A 10,059-nucleotide genomic window follows, 5' to 3' on the forward strand; every position below is an offset into this window, starting at 1 on the left:
GTCGGTTACATACAGGGCTCCTGCCACCCCTACACCCCGGCCTCACGTCACCTGTGGTCTCCACTTCCCTGCACCAGCTCAGTGATGTGCCGACAGACTCCTTCCCTGTGTAGATGTCCCAGTCCTATTGCAAGGGATACTTCCCACCACTGATCCGTCACCCTGAACCCTCAGCTGCATGCTTCCTCACAGTGATCCCTCTATAAGGCGTACCTCCCTGACCTACCACCAGCGCCTCTATGATACTGCCCAGGAGTGATGTCTCCTGGATGGGTATATAGCGCTGCCCCCTTTATTCCTCGACCGATGCCTTCTATTCTAGGCGGCGATCCCGCCCCGAACTTTCTCTCCCGCCAGGTGGGTCTTTGGCTTCCCGCGCCCACTGCCACGGCACTTACTTTATGCGGCTCGGGATCTCCCTGGGTGATCTTGATCCCCTGTTGTTCCCCAGCTCTGGCGCCGCAGGATCTATCCGCTGGGGATCCAGCCGTCCCGCCTCTTCTCCCAGCCACCAGACTCTCCAGCTCTTCGGCTCTGCAGCTCCTGTCCCACTGGGCTAACGGTGGGGACGGCTTTGCCCACTGTTTGTTCCCCTCTCCCTCCGCTGCCTCCGGAGCAGCGGCCGCCACTTTTAAATCTCCCGGCCGGCGGCTGACGTCACTGTCAGCCACCGGCTGCAGCTGTACATAGATGCGGCTAACGAGCTGCGCGGGCTCTCCTTCCCTTGCGGCGCCCTGCTCTTCTGGTAAGTTTTCTTGGCTTCCTCAGGTCCCGGGACAATGGGTCACCCCCTTGTCCTCATCTCTGGCCATGGACCAGAACTAATATCAATTAAAGACACTGCAAATATGCTTACTCCAACTGCCATCCACCAATGGCACCTCAAACTAAATTTATGGCAAGCAGAGATCACTAGAAAACAGGGGCATTCTAGCTGTGCTGCCATTCCCTGCTCAGATTCTCTGCTAACTGGCTGCAGGGAAAAAAAAGTGGTAAAAGAGCCACTTAAGATTATTTTTACAATGAAGTGATGCTCACTCCTCTAGCTGACTAAACTAGCTTTGGGAAGTAGGGTAGATTTTACAGCAGATCTGGAAGTGCTGCTACTGCTGGACAGAGCCCTGATGCCCAGGCATCCTAACCCATTTGGCCTGCACCTACCACCAGTGGTGGGACCTGCATGGGCAAGGTGCAGAGCTGGGCAGCTGGGCTGGGGTCGTGGCTGGAAGCTTGACGTGGGCAGGTCTAGGGAGCAGTGTTGCCAGGTGTACAAAAATTATCATTTATACAGTAATTTCTACCCTGTATGATCAACAATAGGGAAAGTCAAAATGTATGATTTTTTTGAGGCAGCTAATTGATGTAGTATACGCAAAACCCAAGTCATTCTCAGGGAGTCTGAACTGATTTTTGGGTTTACTGTCAGCACTTTCTTGTAACTGCTTGCCTCAAAATAAAGAAATGCTTCAACTTTGATGATCCAGTTTTCACTCACTCATTAACTAGTTACAGTAAGCAATATAAAGTACTGTAAATAAAGAAAACTAAAATAAATAAGACTTATTTGCACCTTACTTGCATACCTATTTACATATTTTTCAGTGTAGAATAGTTTTTCAGCAAATATGATAATTTTGAGTTTCCAATTTGGGAATAACAGATAGACGAAGTAGATGAATTCTCTTTCAATAATCAGAGTAAAATATGTCAGAATTGCTAACTATGTAGTGGAACCTTCAAAAATCTGTAATCTTCCAAGATAAAACAATGCAGGTTTTGTGGGAGGATTCTTTCAGAAACGGTCACTGAAATTCAGGTGCTATCTGAGGATGGTGAAGCTGAAGTTTGCCCTTGTCCAGAATTTCCCCTACTCTTTTGTCACTAAGTATGCTATATAGTTCCCAACTCTCCATGCTAGAAAGTGCAGTATTTCTGTCATGACGTATGAATTGGGTGTTTAATATTATAGTAAGTAGTCTCTTTGTCATCAAGGAATAGCAGTAAGTCAACCAGCAACTACAGCAAACCCAGCTGACAGGTGTGCTAACAAGAGTTCCAGGAATTAGTGATCCACAGGACCCCAGATAGATCTAGAAACCTCTGGGTAGAATACTACAGCCACCCTGCAGGTACTACTCTGAGTGTTCCCTGTTGATACTCATCAAGGTGCTGTATTTTGGTCTCAATACAATGAATGGGCTCATGTGTTTTAAATTTCCTGAACCTGAAACGTCCAGGGCTGTGGGTTTTCCCTGATCTCTCTGGCATACCTCCTGTCCACAGCTTCTCTTCCTATGTCCTCTCCACAGAAACTGGACTTCATGAAACCACAGACATAAGCTCTATGACCAGTGCTAACTCACCTTTGATACCTCCCACACTCTTAAGCACACCCTTTCACAAAAAACCATCTTGTGAATACTCTGGCTTACAGTTCACCTCTTCAGGACCCAATAGACAGTACAAGAAATAAAATATTCAGACCTAGATAATAGAATAAAATACTTGCGCACATTTTTCTGTGTTGTTGTTTTTTGGATTTTTGTTGTTGTTTTTTTTTTTTTTTTTTTTACCATTCCTGAGTTTCTTTGAGCTTACCTCAAGAGTCCAGTGTTTCTTCCTCCCAAACATGGCTTCACGACCTGACCATGGAGTCTCCTGTGTGACTTCCTCCTTCCTCGGCTGGTCTCAGAGCTAGAACGATCCGGCTGCTACAAACACATGGTAACTTTCCAATCGAGTTTCCTTAATCTCTGTGAGGGAGAAGAAAATAGTAATAATGTAAATAACAAGGCTCACTTCTAGAGACTGAAAGAAAAAGGTGGCTTAAGTTAAATAGTATATAATTATCTCTTCCTTTTTGAGATACAGTTTTAGAGGCCTCAAGGCCAACTAGCCCACAAGATGAAAACCAAACTATTCACTGGTTGATGATTCCTTTTCATGTGAGGAGTCTTCCGGAAGGGATAGAGTCAGAATTATAGGCTCCTGTGGCCTTTGACATGACTTGGGAGCAACTGCCAGCTGGTAGAGTTTAAAGTAGCCTTGGTTGCTCTCAAATCTTCAGGAGTCCACACAGAACTGGCCACATAGGGGCCTGCAAATAGCCATTTAATATATCCTGTCTACCAGCAATACACCCCATCTAGAAGAACTGTAGTTGCCTGAGTATGGTACTGAACTCTTACCTGAGAAGGGGCTTTGTGGATATAAATTTTGGAACTAAACACCTAAATCCTTTGTTTGATCTAGCCTCCAAATATTATGATGAGGAGGTCAGTATGAGAACCCCTATAGAACAGAATACAGTAACCATACCTACATAGGAAAGAGATTTCTAATAGCTGTCAAGAAGACTAGAAATTAGGCATCTACTTTTAAAGACAATGATAATCAGGCAATGGAATAATTTTCCAAGATTGTGGTGGATTCTCCATAACTTGACATGTGTGAATCATGGTTGGATACTTTTTCTAAAAGTTATGTTGTAATTCTATAACAGATCATGGACTTGATGCAGAAGTCACTCAGTGCAGTTCCCTGTCTTGTCTTGTGGCATGTAGGATGTCAGAACAAATAATAGTGTTTCCACCAGACTTTACTATCTATAGATCATTGACTTTGAGACTCACTACCATATGTTATGGACAAATTAAGTGAACTATTACTATCTTAAAGTACAATAAACCTCCTGTAAATAACTTTAATTAATCTCATATCTCAGTGAGTGAAAAATTGCTCCCTGCAGGCTATCTTTATAAAGAAAAGTTTCATTTCTTCCTGTAAGTCCAGTTACACAGCCTCCAACCAAATTACATGAAGGTATCTAGAGCAGTACCTTTTCTTAAATTTAAGTCATAGAAGGTTTTCTCAATTTCCCTAGGGGAACTAACAGCATCTGGCGTCACTTTCTCATCTTAAATTATGGCTGGAATCTTTCAGTTGTTTCATTATCTAAACTCCCCTTAGGAACTGCATGTATCACTAAAATAAATGTGTTTCCTCCTAGGAACTGGATCAGGCTTCTAAATCCATCCAAACATGTTACCATACTTAGCCTCTGACAACAATAAAGGACTGCTGTTTTTATATGTCTAGTTTGGATTTTTTAAAATGTTTATTACCACAAAGGCTAAAGCATCTGTGACAAATTAACTTCATTCATTCATAAAAGTCTTCAACATTGTTAAAAACCATTCTCTTCAGAAATGCTTATTCTTAAATGTGAATAGATTTATATATAAATAAGATACACAGGACTGGGTAGGTATATAACTAGGCATCCTGCTTATGATTAGAGTGGGTGAAAGTCAGTCACAGGCTCTTTCTGCTAATCAGATTGCCAGTTTGACACCATACTTAAGACTATGGCCCCAATTGTCCCTATGCCAAAGACAAAATTCACATTTGTATGTCCATTTGCATGAGTTGATGATTAATAACTCAAGATTCCTGGGTAGCCAAAGAGTTATTTTGCTTAATTCACTCCCCTTACAAGAGGAAAGATACATCCCTAGGGAGAGTCACCCAGGCAACAAGGCAGGCAATGTTTACTTCAGCATCTTTCTCCTGGGGCTTGTCATATGGGGTTTCTAAGAAGGAGGTTTATTGCATTATTAGATTATTTATGGACTTATATAGGACTTAAATATGAGCTGCAGTTCCTTATTAGTTCAGTGCTTTAACCATCATATTGCCATCAGTCTAGTATCTTTCTCTGACAGCAAGTTGTAGATCACAGTTCATTTATATACTTACAAACTTGAATATACATTTGAAAGACTCAGTAAATAAAACTTGAGGATTATGTTTCACTTTATATAAGTGAAAAGATCTGACAAAGGACACGTTCTTTCCAATTTCAGCCTCAGTCTGTGCTATCAAAAAATATAAACCAGAAGACAAGCCGCAATAGAAACCCAATGGTGTACAAGCAATGTCACAAAGAAGATAAGTACTAGAAAATAGTTTCTGTTCCTGTGAATAATTTAGGAATAAGAGCTATTCCTCACACAATCAAAAAAATAATAGTTCAGCAAATTGTGTTATGCAAATTGACTTCACCTTTCCTCCCCCACCACATGTGGATGCCGTTCTGAGGTGCATGACTCCTCCCATTTGTAATACAATGAAGGTAAGTGCCTAATTCTGGCTGTGGAGTCCCTTATGGGTGCCAGGTGCTAAAGTCCTGTTGTAGATTTGGCACTGAGGAGCCTTGGCTACTTTTAAAAATGTTGACTTTAAAGTGACGTCTTGCCTCTGAAGGCTGGTGGGGCAAGAAGTGTGTCCCCTTTGTTCTTCCTGCTGTATTAGGAGGCGGGCTGGGGGTGAAGAAGTGAAAGCCTTTGGCTAGGCATGAGAGGTTGTTCCTCACCCTCCCTGTAAAGCAGATGGGAGGGATGATACATGGTCCCCATTCCTCTGCCTGCTCTCTCTTACTGAGAGAGCAGGTTGATTCCTTATTCCCAGGGTAGGGGGGGTGGGGGTTGTCAGTTGGGAGGATACTCAGAAAACAAACTTTGAGTCTAGCAGCGCTCTGCCCAGGCTTCTCCAGGAGAGTCCCCCAGTGACTGAGATAGTGGCTTGAGGTGAGATTTGAGGTAGATTTTGCCTAATCTCATCCCAAACTCAGCTCATTATGCTAGGTACATAGTACACAGGCTGAGGTGGGTTAGGAATCACAGGAAATCAGGGCTGGAAGGGACATCTAGTCCAACCCCCGGTTAAAACAGGACCATCCCCAATGAGATGGTCCCAGCCAGAGTTTTGTCCAGCCAGGCCTTAAAAACCTCCAAGGGTTGTCAGGTGTCAGTACAGCTATCAAAAACCCAGGTTGGGTGGGGCAACCCCCTGTCCACACTCCTTCAGGAGAGTCCACTGTTCACCACTACTTGTGGTGCATGGGGGAGGGCCTGAAGCAGGTTTTCCCCCAACATCCCAGCCCATAAAGCCCGCTCCTTAGTCACTGTGAGATACGATTTTCCCTGTGCGAGATGGGATGTTGTCTGTCTACCGACACAAACCTTAGCAAATACTTATTTTCGACACGGCAGCTCAGTCTCTAGCCCACCTCATTCAGGGCTGGCAGCCTGGCCTGGGGTGAAAAGCGACTCTGGAAAAGGGACTGGGAATCAGGGCCGGCTTCTGCCTCGTTGCTGGGCGGCGGAAGGCTGTGCTCTCCTCCCAGGAGGAGCCAGAGCAGGGCTCCGGCCTGTGCAGCGGGAGCCCCCCGAGTACTGCGCGTGTCCGGAGCTGTGCGGGACTAGACGCCCGGCCCCACCCCGGGTGGGCGCTGCGGGCGGCGGGAAACGCCAGGCGCGTGCGCACCCACTAACACCGCGGAGGGGGGAGCGGGTTAAAGCCCAATGGGGGGAAAGAACACACGCGGGCGAGGTGGGGGGCGGTTCCAGGCACCCACCTATGAGGGGAAGGGGGCGGGGTCAAGCGGAGCTGCAGGCCCAGCGCTCTCAGCCGCCTTGCGAGACGCAACCCCCGCTCCGGGTAAGCGGGACTGGGGGAGCGAGTTTGGAATGTTACTGCGTCACACACCACCCCCAGCCCCAGCCGAGGCGCGGGGCAGGGATCTGCTAGCGGCGAGGTTGCTGCGCAGGCGCGGGGCTGGGGGAGGGCGAGTAACGAGGGTCATGAAGAAAGCGGGCGGAAGGGCGCTGTGTGCTTGCTTGGGGATCCGCGCATGCGCAGGGTGAGATCAGCCAGCCCTCCCCCGCCAACCCAGGGGTAATTGGTATTGGTTCCCTTTCCAGCTGTAATTGCCCTTGGGAGGCGCCTTTGAAGAGCTGGCCTGCTTTTGAGTCCAAGCCTAAGCTCACCTGCCAGCTGGGCACCTCTCTGCCTTCCCTTTGGCGGCACTGGGCAATGTCTCCTGTGTCTCTTGCCCCACGGAACCTTCTGTGGGCGTGTAAACGGCTGCACTTCGTCGCGGGAGAAACTGGTTTCTCCTGGGCCATTAAGAGCCCTAATGCTAGCCTGAGGGTGATGTTGTAGCCACGATGGTCCAGAAATGGTGCTAGAGGCAGGGGTTGCTCAGGCTGATCTTTTATTGACCAGCTCTCAAGGGGAGAGGGGCAGTACAAGCATTCAAAGACGAGGTGTTCTCCCTTGGGTCTCTGATGACAGGAAGATCATCAGAAGTTGCTGTTCCTGGTGTGCAGTTATCAGCAGGGATCCGGTTTTTTTCTGATTTACAAAAAAACAAACCCAATTCTTGGATTAAAAAAAGTAATGCAAAATCCACATTTTTCCATGATTAAAGTGAAACACCACTAGATATCTATATATTAATAGCATTTCATTTTAATCAGAAAAAATGTGGATTTTGTGTTACTTTTTTTTAAATTTAAAAATTGGGGATTTTTTTTCTTAATGGGAGAAAACCAGGGCTCCCTGGTCATCTGAGACCTGAGATGGAACATCTCGCTTTCAGAAGCTTGTCTTAACTCTGCAGTGGGGAAGTGTTGGCCCAATAAAAGATTGCCCTAAGAAATCCCTGCCTGGCAAATGAGAGCCAGGGAGGGCAAAAGAGCTGTGTAAAGGATGAGGCCAGTAAGAGAACAAATGAAAGGAAAAAGTGGGTGAGGAGCAAATTAAGGCTGAACATTTTAAGTTTTCTGGCTGTGGGGAGGGTGAGGTTGTGGGGTAGCTCCCAGCAGGGAGTAGTAACTTGAGTAGTTTTAAGTTTTAAGGTTGGTAGGTTTATGAACATGTTCGTAAGACGCAGTTGCCTTTAGTAGGAAAATGGACGTGATGACCCAGGAAGTCTCTAGTTCTTTTTGCCCGAGTAATTTGATCCATCTCTTCCTGTTCCCAGAATGGACCTGCCTAAAAAGATATGGCGTTGTGCCCACAGCCTGTTCAAAGTACAGCAGCAGTCAAAAAAAACCCCAAAAAAACCAAGACTTTATGATGTGTAGGATTTAGGATGGCAACTGTAATAAAGCTTTGTAAACAGGTAGTTCAGCCTTGGCATACTCTGCAGTAGTGGTCAAGGCAGCGCAAAGACCCAGAGAATCTCTTTTGTGAAAAGATAGTGAAGAGATTGGGATTGCTTGCATGAGGAAATGAATCTGATAGGAAGACTCACAGTAGAAGTGTATGGCTCAGTATAAGAAATGGGAAGAGTAAGGGGGCAATCAGTTAAATCAAAAAGTGAGAAATTGGAAGCCAATAAAAAAAATAATTTTCAGTCGCACATTAGGCTGTGGAAGATGCTGCTGTGCAAACTTCTTGAAGCGTGCAAGATTGAAAAGGGCATTGGTCATTTAAATTCTGGTTACCATGTTAAAAGATTAAATGAACCTAGAACAAGTGCTGAGAAGCTACTAGGATGATCAGGGAAAGAGTCTGTCATATAAGAAGAGATTAAAAGAGCTTGGACTTTTTATTATTCATTAGATTTATATCCCACCCTATATAGAAAAGCAGCAAAAAGAAGGCTGAGAGGCAATAGAGTTGTTGTTTCTAAATACATCAGAGAGATAAAATGTCAGGGAGCAGGGAGAACTATTTAAGCTACATGGCACAAGGACTGAGTATATCCTGGCCTTGAATAAATTTAGGCTGGAAATTCAAAGTCTTATGATTTGGATTTTTGATAACTTCTCAGTCAGTAGAAGTACTGGAAGGAACAAACTCCCAATTAAGCTTTATCTGAAGCATAACAGAGGGATTCTATGTTGTGGATACCTGAAATAGCAGGGGGCTCTGCTGTATGACCTAAGAAATCCCTTCCAGTCAATAATATCAAGAACTATGATATTTAATGAGAACTTTTGAAAGAGGTATTACATTTCAAGTTTCAGCCATAAGTTGCCCATTAACTATCAACTTGGTCTCTAACATGTAATGTGTGGAGCAGTTTACTATGCACCTGCTTACTGTAGGATTCTTGCACTTCCTGAGATGCAAACTGTTACTGAGTGATGCTGTCAGGGCCCTGCAACCTATTCACATTAAAGCTAGATAGAAACCAGCTATAGAGTTGTAAGACACTTTGGCTGGTTGGCTCTTTATAGCTGGATAGTTGTTTTTATTGTGTGATAATTACTTTGCATGTGTGGCTCGTTCAAATCTAATGTGCAATTAACTAGATAATTGTGTTATAATTACTCTGCAGTTGTGGCCTGTCTTACTTGATATGAGTGCTTGATCTAAATTTATTGCATGATTGACCACTTAAACACATAATATATGTGAAGTGTAGCAGCGATTGAATAGAGCTACTGTCTTAAATAGGCCTGACTGACTACAGCCATTTTAAAGCCCCAGATGGTTTAAACAACCCCCCCCAGCGCTCCAAGGTTTTCTTTAGTTCAGTATTTCACTTGAGTAAATACATCAGAGATATAAAAGGCCAGGGAGAAACAGTTAAGCTAAATAACAATATTGGCACAAGAACTTATTGCCCCACAACTCCCTCCCCTTGTGCACAGCTGTATCCTCTCTGCCTTCTCTCTTGCAGTCACGTGTATAGCTCTTCTGTCTCCTAGGAGAGAAAGAGACTGGTCTTCTGTAGTTTCTCATCAGAATGACTGTAGTTTCCTTAATTGCCTTTCCCTTAATCTCTTCATTTCCCAGCTGCTACCAAGACTACCCTTTTCCCCTTCATTATTGATGGTATTGCCTAAGTGAATCTTTCCAGGAGGGAAATCAGTGTACTATTTTATAGAATATGCAACTGCCTCCTAACCCTTTCTCCATAAATCTTCCTGTTTGGTTCATCTGTTCTCTTTTTTGTATTTCTTATGTTTTTGTCAATGCTGTAACTTTGTTTCTGTGCTTTCTTCAGTTGTATCTACAAGTCACTGATTTAACATGTCAACTTCCATTCCTACCAACTGAAATACTTCAGATTTCTCTCATTCCCCTAGACATGCACCTATTACAGAAAAAAATGCAGTGCCATAGCAATGAAGTTTGGGGCCTGGGGCAAAGCCCACGGCGCCCTCGCCCTGTGCACAGATCTAGGGGGCACATGCCTCCCCTTCCTCCCTGCACCCCCTCCCCTCTTCACACCATCCAAAGTCATTGATCCCAATTAAG

The 10,059-nt window shown here is 44.7% G+C and overlaps 1 protein-coding gene across 2 annotated transcripts in view; it reads left to right on the top strand.

Annotated features, from left to right (window-relative positions):
• The first annotated feature begins 6,417 nt into the window (after positions 1-6,417).
• The window catches only part of ESD (esterase D), a 53,141-nt gene continuing 49,499 nt past the window's right edge, over positions 6,418-10,059 (top strand). Inside the window, exon 1 of one of the 2 annotated variants that reach the window (XM_019525245.1) lies at positions 6,418-6,501. Coding sequence is in view for 1 of the 2 variants with exons in the window: in XM_019525244.1 (XP_019380789.1) it covers positions 6,531-6,576 (46 nt within the window). In the remaining variant the exon portion in view is untranslated. Of the gene's footprint in view, positions 6,577-10,059 lie in introns of both variants that reach the window. The other variant, XM_019525244.1, reaches the window with a different exon arrangement.

Source organism: Gavialis gangeticus, unplaced genomic scaffold (assembly GCF_001723915.1).
Source record: "Gavialis gangeticus isolate Ggan-Ray unplaced genomic scaffold, GavGan_comp1, whole genome shotgun sequence".
NCBI classification, from domain to species: domain Eukaryota; kingdom Metazoa; phylum Chordata; order Crocodylia; family Gavialidae; genus Gavialis; species Gavialis gangeticus.